This window comes from Diabrotica undecimpunctata, chromosome 5, assembly GCF_040954645.1.
Source record: "Diabrotica undecimpunctata isolate CICGRU chromosome 5, icDiaUnde3, whole genome shotgun sequence".
Taxonomy (NCBI): domain Eukaryota; kingdom Metazoa; phylum Arthropoda; class Insecta; order Coleoptera; family Chrysomelidae; genus Diabrotica; species Diabrotica undecimpunctata.
Window position 1 is genome coordinate 29,376,669 of NC_092807.1, and position 19,571 is coordinate 29,396,239.

General features: G+C 33.8%; 1 protein-coding gene across 2 annotated transcripts in view; it reads left to right on the top strand.

Annotated features, from left to right (window-relative positions):
• Positions 1 to 546: 546 nt before the first annotated feature.
• LOC140440579 (outer dynein arm-docking complex subunit 4-like) overlaps positions 547 to 19,571 on the top strand; it is a 53,146-nt gene continuing 34,121 nt past the window's right edge. For both annotated transcript variants that reach the window (XR_011950871.1, XM_072530957.1), the window contains exons 1-3: positions 547 to 845; positions 10,436 to 10,710; positions 19,033 to 19,282. Coding sequence is in view for 1 of the 2 variants with exons in the window: in XM_072530957.1 (XP_072387058.1) it covers positions 650 to 845; positions 10,436 to 10,710; positions 19,033 to 19,282 (721 nt within the window). In the remaining variant the exon portion in view is untranslated. The remainder of the gene's footprint in view (positions 846 to 10,435; positions 10,711 to 19,032; positions 19,283 to 19,571) is intronic.

Below are 19,571 nucleotides of genomic sequence, written 5' to 3' on the forward strand. Positions count from 1 at the left end.
TTAACACTTTTATTTGAAATTTAATTCTATTAATATATAAAATGAAAGAATGTAAAATGAGGTTAAAAAACGAGAGAATAGATTTAGGCAACATAAAATACATACATGGTGTTTCATGTCGACCGCACATTAGACTTATTGCAGAAAGGGATTTAAAATTTGAAAATTTGCACTTCCGCATAACTGTAACTTATATACAGGGTAAAATATTTACAGCTCGCTATAATAACTTCGAGTTAAACAGAAAATTACGACCAAAATTAACGTTATTAAGGGATCACTATATATTTTATTATATTTTTTAATTCTGATTCCTAGCGTTACTCGAGCGCGTCAGAAAATTATATGGGAAGAAACCTTGTGGCCTGATTTCGTGATCCCTATTTCGTCCGCCATCTTTCAAAACAAGTGCTATCACCTATAGTCATTTGAGAAAGCAAATAGGTATCTTAAACATAAACACCAATTATATAATATCTTTTGTCTTTTTTTATTTTGACTTAAACTACAAATTTCAATAAAGATTAAAAACGTCAACTAAATTGACATTTTGAAGTTAACTTCAATGTCAGTGTAAAAGATTTAGTTTTGTACTTTATGGGAGCAAGGGAAAGTTTAATTTTTTTAATTTTTTGATATGTGAAATACCATGTTGCATTACTTATCAACATTAGAAACTAGGGAAAAAAAATTGGAACAAGGTGCTTTAGTAGCAGACCCGCTGATTATTGCTGAGCGTGTGGTAGATCCAAATAATCCTTTTAAGAAAGATGAGTTATTTGATAATGAATTTCTCTTTAGAGAAATCGCTTACTTTATTGCCAGATTAGATCAGTTTGAAAATGGTACGTATTTTGATAGTATTTTATTTATATGTTATTAAATTTACGATAACTTTCTTTGATGTGTTTAAGCTTTATTAATGCATAGGATAGATGCAAAAATGCAGGGGTCAAGGTCTCGGATCCCGCCGAGCTGGAAAATTTTTCTAACTAAATAGTCTAAAAATATGATGGTTTTCCGCTCAGAATTCTTTTATTCGACAATATTTTTGGAGTTACTCGTAAGTAAAGGTTCACAAATTACACGCCAAAAAACCATGTTCTAAACGGAGAAACAGTATGAGAAACTATTCGTTGCTTGTGATGACACGTGGTCGGGCTAATAGGATAGGTTAACTCTGGAGAGTGGAGGTTAGGTTATAATGAAACAACTTGTATCTATCGTGTCTAGATTCAGAATAGTTTTGTTTCCTCTTCCTTGCACCTGGCCGTCACGTCACTCTTACAATGTTACCAACCTGACTGCGTTCCGAATATTTACTTATTCACATACATCATATCCCCCTCTTTTTAAAATAACCAAATAAAAATAAATTTCTTTAACAAATCTTTATATAAACATTTATGAATTTCCTTAAATATTTCATACATCCTTTATCCTCTTTATTGTAATTTAATTCCTAAAAATTTTATATTTTTTACGCCAAAACTATATTTTTCATAGTTAAATTTGACATTAGCTCTTTCTAAAACTTGATATAGCACTTATCGTGTTGTTATTTTGATGAGCCATAACCAATTTAATCTTCAATATATGTTTCTACACCCTTTATTTTAAATATTTTACTGAATCTTTTGTGAAATACCTCACTTGCTGAACTAATGCCATAGGGCAGCCTTAAAAATTTATATCTATCGTAGCAAGTGTTAAAAGTACATAATTGACTACTTTCATCATCAAGTTTTATGCTCCAAAATGCTTTTGAAGCATCAAGCTTGCTGGAATAAACGTTACCTTTTAAATTTGCAGCTATTTCATCAACCGTAGGGAATTGAAAGTGCTCTCTTTTGATAGCTTTATTCAAGTCTCTTTGATCGATTCAAACTCTTATTGAATTACTTTTTGGTTTTCTTACTAAGACAGTGAACCTGACTCAGTCTGTAGGTTTATCAACTTTCTCGATTATACCATTTTTTTCCATTTCAGCTAATTCAAGTTTTACTGTCTCCTTTAGCTGTAGTGGAATCTTTCTTAGAGGATGTATAACTGGTTGTTCAGATTCATTTAGCACAATGTTGTATTAGCACTTCCTTAAAAATATTTCTTTCACATCAGAGTAATTATTTTTAAATGTTTTTTAGAATTCAAATATTAGTTTCAATGTTTTCTATTGTATTGACCCTTTTTAATATATTTAAAGCTTTACATGTAGGAAGACTTAATACCGTTGGTGAATTAATCTTTGCCACATAAAATATTATGTTGTACGTATTATCTTTATATTTGCATTCTACACCCAAGGACAAAAATATCGAATATTTTGGAATTTTCAAATTTTTGTTTTATCAAAATAAATTCTGGCCAATCAAGTCGTTTATTGTAAAATAGAGATTATTTTAATAATGTTTAATAAACAATTTTAAATTTTGATGCCGAGAAAATTGTGAAAAAAATAAATGTTTAATATTAGGTAAATTAGGTTGTTTTACTCTAAACTTAAATGATAATTTAAATTGCTTAAGTGGTTTAAACTGAAAGAAGTGCGTGATCAGTAACCAGTATTCCCCCCTCTACCTCTTATTACTGCTTGCATCTTTCTCAGCATGCTTGCAAGTAAATTTTGGACATATCCTTGGAAAATTGCATTCCATTCATCCTGTGCAGTAAGTCGAAGCTGCTCTATCGTATTTGGATCGGGATTTCTTTGTCGTATGCTGCGTTTTAGGTGATCCTACATGTGCTCTATTGGATTTAAATCCGGGCTAGAAGGTGGCCAATCCAATCTTCGAATTTGGACCTCATCAAGATAATTACTTACTATGGCAGCGGCGTGTGGTCGAGCATTATCGTGCATTAACGTGAATCTTTTATATCCAATGTAACCAACATATGACAAAACATGACCTTGCAGGATGTTTTAAATCTAAGAATCACCAGCCATCCGTCCAATCACTTCCACAAGTGCGGTACATACCTCCCAAATAATACCTTCCCAAAGAATTATGCCATCAACTCCAAAACTAACGGTCTGGGCGAGACTGCAGCTGGTGAATCGTTCTCGAAATCTTCTGTAGACGTAGTTTTGACCATCTGTCTTCCATAATAGGATTCTGGTCTCATCAGTGAAAAGAACGTTTTTTCAGTTTTCGATATTCCACTAAATATGTGTTCTTGCAAATTCCAAACGACGAGTTTTATGATTTTGGAGAAGACGTGGAACTTTGGCGGGGTGTCTGCGCTTTAATTTTGCTTCTTTTGATCTTTGTCTAACTGTTTGTGAACTCACATTAACTTGTTAAACATTTAATAGCTCATTTCTGAGGTGCATCGATGTCAATGAACGATTTCGTGTAGAATTAAGAACCAAAAAACGGTCATCAATTGCGGTTGGGCACCTTGGGCGTCCTTGACCACGCCTTCGTACAAAATTTCCTGTTTCGCGGTACCTTTTTAGAGTATTCGAAACTATAGATTCAGTTCTGCTGAGATGTTGTGCGATACCTTTTTGTGCATATTCTTCCTCGTACAAAATTACAATATGTGCTACTTGGACTTCATCGCAATGTCGAATTGGTGGGATACTTGTTTTAAACTTAGTTAAATTAAAAAAATATTTAATTAAACTTAATAAATTAAACTAAAAATAACCGAATTAGTATGATTTTTCCTTTACGTGAAGAAGGATTTTTATGATAAAATGTACGAATGACACTAACCACTGAATAAACGTCAAAATAAACATCAAAATATTTCAAACTAGTGAGTACATCAGCCTACTATATGAGTATTATCAGTAATCTAAAATTATTTTGAAATAATAGTGACTACAAAAAAAAATTGGAAAATTCCAAAATATTCGATATTTTTGTCCATGAGTGTATAATACATTTTTAAATGACTATAAGTGTTTCATTCGAAAATATTGGTTACCTGAAGTTTGTTTTTTGTAGTTCAACATTAACTTCTAGATAATTTAACTTATTTATTGATATTACATTTGCCATTACCCCTGTATCCAATCTACAGCTTAATTTATGCTTATTAACTTTAAAGTGTACCATAAAATCATTGTGAAAACTGTCATTTTTAGTATTTACCATACCTATAAACAATTAATCTGATTCTGAATCATCTACATTTACATATTTAATTTGTTTTTAAAAACACAGTTTTACATATTGCCCTGTCTTAATACATAAATTACACTTAGCTTTATATGCCTTGCAGGTTTGGCGTCTGTGTTCCATTCCACATCTACTGCACCCTGAACCGCTTCCAGATTTGCCATTGAACTGGCTGCCTTGAGACTTCGAATAAGGTGGATTCACTCTTCTGTCTTACCACTGGGCTTTATTTACATATTTCTTGCTGAAGTTTCCTTTCTTTATGTAGTTTACCTCCTCTGACTTCAATTTTTCAGATTGGACTTTCGAGCTTTATATACTGTTACACAGATTGATTGCTTTTTCCAAGCTCATCTCATCTTTTTCTCCCTCTGTCTCATAGTTTCATCTGCTACCCTACATATTATGCAAGTCTTAATCAGACTGTCCTCCAGATTCTCTAGCTCACAATTGTTTGCCTTGTTTATAATATCTGTTATAAATTTGTCTACTGACTCACCTTCATTTTGTTTTCTGGTAAACAGGCAATACCTTGCGTTTGATACATTGTTTTTGGGTTTGAAATGTGTTTCAAATTTTGTGATCAACGGTTCTAACGAATCTTTTTCTTCTGTTGAGAACTTGAACGTATTATGGATTTTAAACCATTCGTCCCCTATTAATTGTAAAAGTTGTGCGCATTGGGTTATTTCAGGTTTTTTTGTTATGTTGCTTGAAGGTAGTTTTTAAATCTTTGTATGATGAATTTCCAGTTTTCGCACAGATTACATGACATTTGCATTGAGTTTGTTGCTGCCTTGAATTCCATGTCATTTTTATACTCTTCTTAGTCTTAAAGTATTCGGTTTGGTTTCAGATTTGGTTTTCGGCACCATGTAATGACACGTGGTCGGGCTTATAGGAGAGAGTGGAGGATAGGTTATAATGAAACAACTCACGCATGAACGTACTAGGGCGGTCCGATAAGTACTTAGCCTACAAAATTTTGGAAAAGTAAAACTTTATTTCTTAAGATACTCTCTTTTTACCTCGATACATTTAAATCAGCAATGCTGGAACTTCTCTAGCTCGTCTGAAAAATACGTTTTTCTCGAGGTCTTGACCTCCTCATTCGACTTATACGTCTGCTCAACGAGTACTCTTTTTAAGTTTTGAAACAATAAGAAGTGGCATGGAGTCAAATCGGGAAAATACAGTGGATAAAGCAATAGTTTGTAATCCAATTTAACCAATTTTGCCATGGCGAAGGCAAAGATTAGAGCCCGTGCGCTGCCATGGCGGAAGATCACTTTTTTTTTTTCGCCAAATGAGGTAGGTTTTTCTGCAATTTGGCGTCGAATCGGCCTAATAATTCGGCGTACTAGGACCTTGTGGAGTTTCTGTGTCCAATAGAACAGTCTTCGCTTTTTAGGAGCACGTATGCCAGGTAACACCCACAGTTTTAGCTGTTTCTTGGTCTTTAATGTGTACCAGTTGATCCATGTTTCGCCGACGGTTACGAAACGACGTAGAAACTAATTCGGATTAGGCTTAAATATAGTCAGACACTGTTCTGAAGTTGTCTCACGGTTTTGCCTGTTGTGATAGCTTATTTATGTCAAAAATTTGAGCCAGTGCGCTCTTTTGAGATGCTGCCTGCTGTCTCAGCTATCTCGCGCACCTTAAGTCGGCAGTCTGCCAATACAAAATCGTTAATTTCTGTTACGCGTCCTCTGTAGTAGCCATTTTCGGGACACCGAAACGTGCCTTATCAAAAATCGACGGGCGTCCTGGTTAAAATTCGTTATACCAATTTTTGACGGTTGCCACCGAATAAAAAGAGTCATTGACGCTCTCGCTTTCATACGCCGTCAAAACAAAACTACTAGTCTGATTCGGCTAAAATTTTGAAATTAGCACTCTACGAGATTGTATTACACGATAGTAGGTTCTCTTCTTCTCTTCAGTAACCAATAAAGTGATAACAAAATAATATAAAAAATATCCAAATAAAATCTAAGATAAATCTAGATTGGTTAATTGAAACTACTAACTTAAATTACTTCATTAAATTCATCATTATCAATGGCGCTACAACTCTTCGTGAGTCGCGTTTACTATTGCCTTCCATGTTTATCGGTTCTGTGCCAGTAATTCCCATTGTCGCACTCCCATTTTCTCTAGATCTTCTTTGACTGCATCTTTCCACCTTTTTCTAGGCCGCCCTACAGACATTCTTCCCTTTGGCCTTTAACAGAACACATTGTTTATAAGGCGATTGTCGTTACTGCGTATCACATGCCCTGCTCATCTGAGTCTATTGGCCTTTATATATCTGACTAGATTTTCTTTTCCGAATAGAGACTCTAGCTGGCTATTGTATCTGCCCCTCCATTCGTTTGTCACGCTGTCTCTGCAAGGGCCATATATCATTCGAAGAATTTTACGTTCCCACACCAGCAATTTATTTATTTCTCTTTTTGTTAGCGTCCATGTTTCGCTTCCATACGCGACTTCTGGTCGTAATATAGTCTTATATATCCGGATTTTTGTGTCTCGTGAAAGAAGTTTTGACTTCATTAGATGTTGCATTGCAAAGGAAGATCTGTTTCCTGCCATTATTCTCGTTTCAACTTCTCGCTCTAATTTGTTGTCATTTGTGATTGTTGCTCCTAGATATTTAAATTCTTTAACCACTTCGAAGTTGTGATCATTTATAGTAATGTTTTGCTTTATTCGCCGTCGTTCTTGTTTTGAGACGACCATTTATTTTGTTTTGTCTTCATTTATTATTTGACCGATGTTTAATGGAGCTTTTTCAAAGCTCGAGAAAATATCCTTAATTTCATTAACTTCATCCTTAACTTCATTAAATTCTTACATCTTAAATAAAAATTACATTGAAAGGAAAACTGCTAATACGAAAATAAATGTTTCCCTGACTACATATTACAAACTAATGATCGGAAAGATTTGAGTTTTGAGCATGGATGATGTCATTAATGATTGCGTTAACAATTGTACTTTCTTCATTCCTTACATTAAGAGGTATGTGGATGATTTGGGTTTGACACTTTTCAAAGATAGAGTTTATGAAATTGTCAACATTTTCAACAGCCATAATCAACATATAGAATTCACAGTTGAGGAGGAGATACGGGATACTCTACCATTCCTTGGCATGAGAATTGTTAGAACTACAAACAATGTGTTAAAAACCAGGTGGTTTTAAGCTATTATACACACATACTAACAACATGGTTAATGTGGATATTCTGACGCCATCCTTTGTGAGATCCCAGAACATTTAGTTAATTGAAATATCTATTATTATTCACTGCCCTTCATACCATCATTAACAGCTAAGTTAATACAATTTTTTAGGTTATTGAAAATATAAAACTAGCAAAAAATTTTACCAAAACGATAACTTTTGTATTAAATATCATTATACAAAGTGACGACATTGTTTTGTTGATCATTAGGAATTAAGATTTATTGCAATCCCGTCTCTAGAGCATATTTATTATATTGTTTTAAAACTAATTTTTTGGTCATTTTTTAGCCTTAATAGCAATGCAAATAAATAAGTAAGTAAATAAGTAGAAAGCACGTGGTGTTCGTGTGTATTAAGGTATAAAAAAATTGCTTATTACAAGCTTAAATTTTTATTTTAAGAAGATCTTTTCGGAATTAAATCATTCCATCATCAGTTAAATAAAAAGTTGTTAAAAAACATTGTATGGCCACTTAAAAAAAACTTTCGAAGGACATCCGTATTAAAATATAATCCTCATGGTTTTATCAAGATAAATGCAATAGACTTAACTTATTGATTATTAAAAAACTGAAAATGGGGGCATCTTACATGACCCCCTGTAGCTGGTGAAGTTTTTTCGACTTACATTACCTCTGATCTGTTCTGGAGTCTTGGGCTAACTGGGCTAAGTAAATAAGTAATATGCATTATTGTCACTGAAACTTGTACAAATTTTATGGACAAACCATATAACAATAAGACAAGAAAGAAGAAAAAAAATCAGAATAGGAATCGTTTGTACTTTTAAATAAAAAATAAATAAAGTTCTTCCAAACCTAAATACAAAAATTACTACCTTATTAAGAACCTACAGACTTCGTAATATGTACCTAACAAAAAATAAAAATTAGGAAAGCAGATTAATGAATTATGGACTCAAATCTGTATGACAAACCTGTCATACAGATTTCTCCTCATATTTTGGAGTAGGGCTGGTGTAATACTTGCAGAGAAATGAATTATTTTTTCCCTTAATTCGACTAGGTTTGTGGCCCTTTCAAACTGATGCCTATAAATGTTTTCTTTGAGAAAACCCCCCAAAAAAAAATCGTTAGGCGCTAAGTCACAAGATCTAGCGGGCCATTTAATTGTACCACGTATACTTATCAGTCGATCAGGAAATGTTTGATTAAGGAAGTCAATAGTTGTTCTAGAGTTGTGAGCCGAACACCCATCTTGTTGAAAATAAACCTCCTGAAAATTAACGGGAAGGCGTCGAACTGCCGGAATGATCTCATTCTGTCAAAGTTGTAATATTTGGGCCCGTATAGGTTTCCATCGATAAAAAATGGACCAACAATATGGTCGCCTAACATGCCAGTCCAAACATTTAACTTTTGCTGATGCTGCGTTTGTACTGCAACACTGAGGTACTTATTTTTCCTAGAATAATACCTTGCAACGGATGGATTGTGTTTTTTATGTAATGATGAAGATTCGTCAAAAAATAAAATATTTTTTAAAAAGTGTACATTTTCATTCTGATTATCTAACATAATTTCACAAAACTATATTCCTTTCGAGAACTCGCTGGACAGTTCGAGCATTCACGTTAACTTCCCTAGCAATTTGTACACTATTACAGGGTTCACTAGCTTCCAGAAAAGCACAAATATCAATTTCTCTGTTTTGACACTCCTCATAGATAGGTTTAACACGTGGTTCATTACCTTCAGTACACTTTTTACAACTGTTTACACATCCCGAAGTTTAAAAATGTTTAATGGTGTTTTTAACTGTTGTAACACTTGGTGAGGATCTATTTTCGAAGGCAGTATTAAATAAATCAATTACTTCGTGTATCGAATGACCCTGAAAGTACCATGTTACAAGTTGCACTTTTTTTGAACGGTATACAACGCAATAGTTCATTCTTTTAGAACTTAGTTTCAAATTTTTAATGTAAATGTGACAATTACGACAATTCGTACTTAATGTGAAATGTATATAGAGGTGAAAACATGTAACATGTCACAGCGATTGCTATTGTGTTGTATGGTCAATAAAACAATGTCGTGATCTGTATATGTATGTGTAACCATTCTGGGTTTGGTTTTACAGTGTCTAGTGTGACTTCGCTCTTTTCACTACTTTTCTCCATTTTTCTCTTTTATTGTTATTTATAATTTTCATATTCCTTGTTTTCTTCCACTTGTTGTCTTTATCTCAGGTTGGGTCTGCTTTGATTCTTTTACCTGGTGATATCCATTCCCTTATAACTCTTAAGGGATTGCTCTTCGCTCTCCTCAATATGTGTTCATACCATCCAATTCTTTGTGATTTAATGTTCTCTAACTATGTTCTCTTGACTCATGCATTCTTGTATTTTGTTCATCATTATTCATCCATTGTCTTGCATCCTCTTCGTTTTCCCTCTTTGGTCCCAGTATCTTTCTGATAATCTTCCTTTTAAAAACTTTGAATTGTTCATTTTCTCTTGCTATTAATGTAAATGTTTCTCCAGCGTATATTACTATTGGATCTATGGTCGTTTTGTAGATTTTCATTTTTGTATTCGGCTTATCTCCTTATCTCTAAACATTTTTTTATTTCTATAAAACGCTGCATTTTTTGCTTAAATTCTTCTTTTTATATCTACACTTTCATTTCTTTTGTTGACTAGTACTCGCAAATATTTAAATGTTTCAAACTCTTCGAAACTGTATGCATCTATTGTCCGTTCTATCATTTGTATCTCCTTTTTCTTGCTTACGTTCATGTATTTTGATATATTTTCATTTATTTCTAGTCCTTTCAGTTTGGCTTCGCTGTAAGTTACGATCTATACTTAGAGAGAACTGTACTCGATGCCGATACTTGGCATCGCTGGCAAAAATTTCGATGTTAAGAGAATTAAATTTTGGGAAAATTAAAATACTAGAATATGATGCACGTGCTGCCATCTTCTCAAAGAATTTTTAAACGTTAGTTTATTTGAATGCCACTTATTTTAACTGCGGCTTGAAAATACCTCCTTAAACATAATAAATAATTTTTTTTTATATTTCAGCTTTAATCTTTTTTAATAAGTCTGTATCTCAAACACCAAATAGCATAAGGTCCCTACTGGGTCGATCGAAGGCCAGAGCGGCAGCATGTTATTATATAGGTGCATTGGCTGACACGTACAGAGCGTTCAACATAGCACCTGATAATCCGACTGTGTCTGCTCAAAGAGCGCTTAATCTGTATTTTATGTCAGAGTTCGAAACCGCCTTAATCCACAATTTGAGACATCTAACGGAAAGAATAAAGCCGGAAGTATTCTCAGATGGAGTTCGACACGTAAGTTAAATATTTTAATAAAATTTATAATAAATTCTTCCGTCAAATTAAGATTGGAAACACCTCTATAGAATTGGAACTTGATTACCATTTTTTTTTTCTAAATATCATATATACTTCATAACAATTTAAAATATTTGAATGGTATAAACAAAAACGTAAGCCATTTTTTTTCATTTTTCACATTTTGATGGAAAATAATTGTTCTATATTAGGATCGTTTCGCCTGTCGCATAAGTAATAAAAAGGTCTGTTCAGATTTGCCTCAGGTAGTCAGCGGTTCTCAAATTAAAAATGTACGGTTTTCTTAATTTGATAATACGACATTAGGGATTTTTTTAATAAAATAACTTTGTATTATGTTTTATAATAATTAAATATCATAATGTAAATTGATAAACATTGAGTATGAAATATACAGGGTGATTCACGCAACATGTTGGTTAAAAGTTTTCAAAGTTCTGGTCGTCACTGGTTTCTGCAAACTTGGAATAATGGGTTATGCAAAACATTCTTCATTTTTTAAATATTTGTATTCTTCTAGCGCTTCCGGTTGTACCGGAAGTCGCCATTAAGTTTCTTATTTTGAATAGAAACTGTGATTTTTGTTATTTTTTTTAGAATCTTCGTAAAATTCTGGATTGATTTTTATTTGGATACCATTCTCGAAAAAATAGCCGTTTTTCAGATATTTAAAGTTTTTGAAAATTTTTTCATATTACACATGCAACTTCAAAAATTAATATTGTGGTTAATATTTATGCTGAAAAAACAAAAATTCTTTTTCAGCGTATACTAAAGTCTATTTTTATTTAAGCATAAAAAAATTTGCCAATGTTAATACTGGGTGTTCAAAATTTTGTATTATATTTTTATTTTTATATATTTTATAAATATATCTATAAAAAAAATATATATATATATATATATATATATATATATATATATAAAATAAAGACTTATTCCTACTTCCCACACACACCTTCCCAAACCCACCGAGGTAGGTTGTACTCCTGCGGTACAACCAGCCCCTGCTTTCCTCCGCCCCCTGGTCTTTGGAGCCAGGTCTCGACTATTTCGCGGTATGGGAGATTTCCGTGTATTTACATTTAAGTGGTAGGTTAGCCCATTTGGCTTTATCACTACCTGTCAAAGCAATTGTTCGGCGATCTAATGATGGTTGTGTGTGCCGATACTTGCTAATCTAATTTTTTTGGTGCTTGCATTCAAGAGCGTCGTGCGGCGTGCCTCCGGCTCTCTCCTGCATGCGGTTTTTGTTTTATTATTTTTTTTTTTTGGTGGTTGGTACCCTTTTGTGTTAATTTTTCTATCTACGTCTTAATCTATGGACAGGTATCACTATTTGACTCGCTATCCGATTCATCTGAATCTTCATCATTACGAATAATTAAAGGTCTTACTTCATCAATAACTTGTTCTATTTCATATGACTATAAAATTTTTTTTCAGTATGCTCAATACATTTCCGCCATTGTTTCTCATTGATTTGGTTTAGTACATCTTGCCAGAGTTGTAAAACGCGTCGTCGGTGGTCTTACATGCATGTTTATCATAGTAGTTTTTAGTGATGCCCCACACCAATTCAATTGGATGGTACTGGCAGTGATATGGTGGTAGTCTTAGGACCTCATGACCAAATTTTAGTGCCATTTGGTCAACGACAATTTTTTTCTCAGTAATGTGTTCTTTGCACTTATTTAATAATTTAGCTTTTAAAACTAGATGTTCGTGTTCTATATTTTTCTCCGACGGCCACTTTCTTAAGTCTTCTTTTTTCCAGCTGCTTGTGGGAAACTTTTCCTCCTCTCTGGTGTGATACGAAGCATTGTCTAAGACTATTAATGACGGATTTTCCAGACTTTTTAATAATTTTTCCTCAAACCAATGTTCAAAAATATCGGCGTCCATATTTCCATGGTAATCATCAGTTTTTTTTCTCAAAGAAAATATAAGACTAGCATTGGGTATAAAACCTTCCGTATTTCCTGCATGCAATATAATATATCTTTTACCATTACTCGCACTAGTACTCGAATAGCATGAATCATCTTGCCAGGATGATTTGGTATTATTTCCTTTCGCAAAAATCCATGTTTCGTCAAGAAACACAAATTGTCTGGCAAATTCGGAATTCTTGTTTTTTATATAGTTTCTTATAAATTTCCACCTTTTTCCAACAACATTGGACAGCTCGCACAACACTTTACGATTATTGGTTGTTTTGTATCTTAAACCCACAGCTTTTAATACTTTTGATAAACTGGTCGAACCCATATCACAAAGTTCTCTGTCCTTTATTTTTTGAATAAGTGTCTTTCTTGTAACATGTTTTTTTGCTTTGTACATGTCATAAATGATATTTCTGACTGAGATTTTAATACTTTGTGGCAAGTCGAGGGTTTTCGGATGCAAACGAATCCTTTTATTTTCCTTACTTAATTCCTCCTCACTCATTTCGCGAACTCTTTGCAAGGTCCGTTCTGAAATTCCACAAGCTGCACTTGTCCTTTTTTGAGTTGCCAGTACTGATGTAATTGGTCCCATGTTGATTTTTTCTAAAGTAAAATAATTTTCCACTTTCAACACAACTCGACGCTCACTCGGAGATATATAAAAAAATTTTTAATAAATTATTATCACAAAGCATTCAATTTGCGTTTTTTCACGATTTATAAAAAAATTGTTTTATCCTCAAGTACTACAGCCGACCAGTAGGAGGTTCGGTACCACAAAGCAGGTAGAAAAGGGAAAGCATAACAGAGTGGCTGTAACTAGAGTCATAAATTATTTTTCGGGCGTTAATCCGAAATACGACAGGGTAAAACGACTTCACTATATGAACAGAATTGCATCTTTTGGTGCAAAAACATTCTAAATCTGTACTCTCTATGCATGTTAAATATAAAGCTGAGATATATCATTGTAAACTAGAAGATTCTATGTCAGTGACTCAGAATATTTTTGTCGACAACACTATCAACATATGTGTATTGTACTGTATTATTGTGTCCTGTGAGTTCCTCATAAAATTAAATAACCACATGTTTGATTTTTGTTCTGAGGTTAAAGTTGTATTTAGCATCAGTTTATTGTATTTCTGTAAAAATTGCGATGGATGAAGAACAAAGCAGTACTAGCGACGGAAGAAAAGTAAGAAATGAAACTAAGTGAAAAAGAAATATCCTAAAAAATGCGAGACTTAAAGGTGAAGAGTACATTGATTACAAAGTTAGAATTGTACCAGCTATCACTGTTGGCCCTGATTGCAGGTAAGATACGTTTTGCAGTCCGTGTAGCTCCATAATAAAATATTATGACACTGGTAAAAAATAACGTTCAATGATTATAGCCTATGTTAACATTGTATTATCGATGTTTTTGTACGTAATAAAATAAGGTTTATTTCATCGAAACTTTTTTGATTTCAGATGTAAGCATAAGTGTACAGACAGCACACCAAAGCTGAAGAGATATTCGTTTATTTGGGAATATTGGAAACTAAGAACGAGCAGAATATTTTTTTACAATCATTAGTTACCTGCAACAATGTAAATACCCATAGACCCAGAAAATAAGGTGCAGAAGCGATGGCTGCTTATATTGTTTATTTTATATACGAGGTAATTCTGGGTGAAACCAAATAAAAGGTATGTTTAGAAGCATGTAAGTCACTTTATGGCAATAAAATAAGTTGTATTAGAAGGCTTAGCTCATTTTTATTAACGGGTAAAATCCCGAAGGATTTTCATGGCAAAAAAATTGGGTACTCATGTAATCAGTGGTCATACTAGGTTATTAATAAGACAACATATTGAAAGTTATCCATTAAATAAAGTAATAACGCAGGAAAGACTATAAAATATTTGGGCGCAAGACTGAATGTTACAATTTTATATAATATGTTTAAAGCGAAATACCCCCAAAATAGAGTGTTTTTTAGCCGTTATCGACAGTGGTCGGTTTAATTGAATTGAGCAGTATTGCTCCATTAGAAGATACTCCTACCTACCTTGTGACAGGGATTTTTCAATCATCAAGAGAAAACTAAAAAGACATGATAGGGTGTACACCTTACACACGATAACCGAAATTTTTATTATTTCGAATAATATGATGGATAAATTTACAGTCAAAAAAGTTAGCACAGAAGATATACTAGATTTCCAACATTGGTGACCAACCTACTATAAAAAGACGCGCATTTCTGAGAAATCGAGAGGAAAACGTGTTCTTGCTAAGAATAAGATATCTTTTGGAATCAGTTCTTTAATGCACTTGACTTATAGAACAGCTAAAGGTGTGATTGTTTGTAGGTCTTTTATTGATGAGTTCATGGAAAAAACCTATAAACTTTCTCTAGTCAACAATTAATCAATTGAATTTCCCAAAATAATTTGTTATTCATACCGTAAAGTACCCCATTAAAAAGTGAAGCTCCAAAATATTGGTAAGTTGTGACCTTATATACCTGGTAGTATCAGATAGTTTAACGACGAATTAATGAAGTGGCCAACAACTGATACTCCCAATGCTGGAGAAGATGAACACGACGTCCAATAGGTGGAAACATGGCACTTTAAAGCATTCAAAAAAATAACTGAATATTTGAATTTAAAATTTTTACTTATAATTGTATTTTTGTAGGTTAAATATATATTTTTTTAACAAAATAAAGGTTTGTTGTATTATCTTAAGAATGTAAATAAAAAAGTTCCAAGCCGACAAAATTTGAATATTTATATTCAATATACTGGAGAAGACCAAGCAGGGTTCACAGTAGGAAAATCATGCCTAGATCATACGTACACATTAGAACAACTGATAGAGAAGAAAATGGCAAAAGGTAGACAGGTCCATCTGGCCTTTGTTGATCTAAAGAAAGCATATGACTCAATACCTAAAGTCAAATTATGGGAAGCAATGAATGATCTCGGAATCCGACAAACACTAATAAAAGCAGTTAAAGCATTATACAAAGAAAACAAAGTAGCTATTAAATGTGGAAATAAAGCCTACAATCCATTTAAGACGACAAAAGGACTTCTACAAGGCTGTGCTACGTCCCCTACTCTGTTTAAAATATTCTTGGAAAAGACACTCAAACCATGGAGGAGAAAGTGCGAAGGAATGGGCATACCAGTAAGAGACGAATACCTATACACCTTAAGTTTTGCCGACGATCAAGTAGTCATCGCACAAGATGAAGAAGATCTCAGCTTTATGCTCAGAAAACTAGAAGAAGAATATAAAAACAACGAAATGGAAATAAACTTAGAAATAGAAGAGGGAAGACAAATAAATGGAACAGATAAATTCAAGTATTTAGGAACCATAATATCGAACCAGGGAACAACAGAAGAAGATATAAACAACAGACTGAGACAAACAAGAAACTGTATAAGACAACTAAACTCAGTGTTGTGGGATAAGAACATTACGATAAAGACAAAAAAGAGAATATATAATACCCTGACAAGAAGTATCCTGACATATGGGTCCGAAAACTGGACAATAAACAAGAGAAATAGAGGTAGAATAAGAGCAGTAGAAATGGAGTTCCTGAGGAGAAGCTGTAGACTTACAAAAAGAGACAGAATTGAAAACGCAGAGATTAAGCGGAGAATGGGAGTGCAATCAGACATAATCGACTATATAGAGGAGAAGAGACTATCCTGGTACGGCCACGTCAGAAGAGCGGACAGAGGACGCTGGATAAACAAAATCACAGAATGGAGCCCGATTGGAAGAAGAAAGAGAGGAAGACCCCGAAGGTCATTCAGAGATGAAATCGACGAGGCTATGGAGAAAAGAACCCTGCGAGATGGAGACTGGAATGACAGGGAAAATTGGAGAAAACGGTTGAGTGAATGAAGACAGTGAAAACTGTGGAAATCCTTAGTAGTAGTATATTCAATATATAGACATAATATTAATTTGCACTAAGAATTTTCAAACATTACATCTTAAAGTATCAAAAATTATCCCAAATTGTTTGGTGTTTATTTAAATGACTAATACAAATTTATACAGTTTTTCCAGTTTTTCTCAAAAATGGTTTTCATGACTTTAAAACGTTTTTGTTGACATCGATTCATTTTTTCCCCGAACACAATTATTCCACTCCACAAGGAAAGTAAGTTCCTGTATTTGGCTGTATACCATATATTAAAAAAATTTTTCAATAAAATCCTTTAAAAAAGGTATATAAAAGCCCATTTGGGCTATGTTAAATTGACAAAACGTCTTCGGAATAAGTATTCCATCATCAGTGTCAGGTTAATACATGGAAATAGCCACTAAATATGGGGGTAAAAACCCTTTAAAAATTGCTAAATGAAATTTAGTTTACATTATGTCTAGTTTATAATTAAGATGGTAAAGTTACCGTTGGATTGGTAACATGGCGACATATGACTCTACATTAAGTTGCAAGTCCTGAGACGGTATGTCTACGAGGACTTTATTAAAGCACTTATTCCACAATTTCCACATTCGACAAGATCTGTTTAGTTAGTCGAGAACTAAATAATTTTATTAGGGATTTTTTATTAACCCGTAACGACAAGTATGTGTTGACGAGTTTCGAGGTTTTTCCCTCCTCTATCTGGCCAGGCATATATGTACCTTTTCATCTGCTTTTCGACGAAACTGCCTGGAAAAAGCACATTTTCCGAGTAACTCGAAGCACGCCAAGATCATCTCTATACTAAAACCAAGGAAGGACGGAAGAAGACCGAAAAGCTACAGACCCATCTCACTACTGGAAACATTAGGAAATGTACTGCAAAAAATCATCTACAGAAGAATGATAAAGCAAGCAGAAAAAAAGAAGAATAATTCAGGAGGTCCAGTTCGGATTCAGAAGAGAAAGAAACTGCGAACTCCAACTGGCAAGAGCTACTAGCGACACGAAGATTAGATTCAACAGAAGACAGAAGACAAAAATGACCATCCTGAACATAGAGAAGGCATATGACACGGTCTGGAAGAAGGCACTAATCTGCAAGATGGACAGAGCTAGATTGCTTCATTATTTAGGTAATATTATGTGATACATATCTAACTAATAGAACATTTCAAGTTTCAGCCGACCAAAAGACGCCCAGAATTTAAGAAATCGAAGAAGGGACACCTCAGGGCAGTATACTCTTGCCCATTTTATATTATTGTTTCAGATTTACCAATAGATCCAAAAACAACTAAAGCCCTCCACGAAGACGACACGGCGATATATGCAACAGAAAAGGATGATAGAAGAATAGTCCAAAACATAGAAAACCGCCTCAGTAGAATCACGGAATACACCGATAAATGTTCACTCAGGACTCAAGTCCACCAATGGTAGAAATATCAATAGGAGGAAACAGGATCCAGTCAGAGGAATCAATCAAGTACCTAGGAGTCCATCTTAACAGGAAACCTAACTTCAAAAAAATACTCAACAAATCAAGGTAAAAGCAAACACTGCTCAAAAACTAATACTTCATATATTTTCAAATCCAGTCCACTTACGACGGCCAATAAGATCCAGTTATACCAGGCTTAGGTTAGATCGGTTATGTTGTAACTGGAAGAAACTTAAAGCAACAGCGATGTCATGTTACAGGATCATCGATGGATCAATATGGGAAGAACGGACAACAAATGCAACCATCAAATATAGTCTCCAGTATACACCACTAAGGGAGGTGGCTGAAAAAAGGACAAGGTATTTCTTTCACCAAGTCACAAGAAGACTCCATAAGACCAGAGACATCCTCGACAAGAATCGGCATCACAGGATGTTTAGATCGACTCACAGACTGCTCGACCATATGACCAGGTTCTAGCTGGAAGGTTGTCGAAGACAGCCAGTCAGGGAAGTAGGTATGATGCCGAAAACAAGTACCTACAGAAAAGAAGCCAAGGAGTCCAGGACAAAAAAATTCAAGATCCGATAGGAAGCAGTTCAACCAGTAGGCGGTGCAGAAGCCGGACGTCAAGAAAGAAGTCTATGATAATTTAAGTTAAAATATCTTAGGAATGAAATATAATTTTTATTAAGGCAATAAACGTTATTATTTTTATTTTTGTTTTTTATATTATATTTCGACGATCAGTATTCAACTGACAATGAGACGGCTAGTTCGTTTGTGTACGTTATTCGGATTTTATTACGACTTCAGTTTTCCACGGTGTCAAGAAGAATACAGGTCTGTGATAACCTTCTGTTTCTTGTTTTCCTATTTTATAAATCTGCTCGGATTCTACTTAGATTTTAGTAATGGATTTTAATAGTAAAGCTAATCACTTTTATTTTAGTGTTCCATTGCTATTGAAAATTGTATAGGGGAATCTGCTGGTAGCCCTCTGCGTGATTATTTTAAATTAATTAGAAAAATTGCCTGGGTAAAAAATATTGTCGCATCCCACCCCGACAACTTTATTGCAAAGAGAAAAAGAGATCATAAGTTTAATATTGGAAAAATAATTTTAAAAAACAATACTGAGAAGGAAAAGAAGAAACTCAAACGTTTAACTGTGAGAGATAGTCAACCAGAAAGTAAGAGGGGTATGTATTGGTTTTATTCTTGTTTACATTAGTTAAAACTTATCCGGGCAAGGTTAGTCCAACGGACCCGAGACGCTAATTCTTTTATCATAAACTGATAAAAAAAATTTTATTGAATTTTATGCATTACTGAATTTGTTTAGAAATATGTTTCCTTCAACATCATCATCATCCGTTTTGAGTCCACTGCTGTACATAGGCCTCCCGTAAATAATTCTAATGCATTCTATCTTGAGCACCCTGAATTCAGTTGTGCTGAATGCGCTTAATGTCATCTGACCACCTTGTT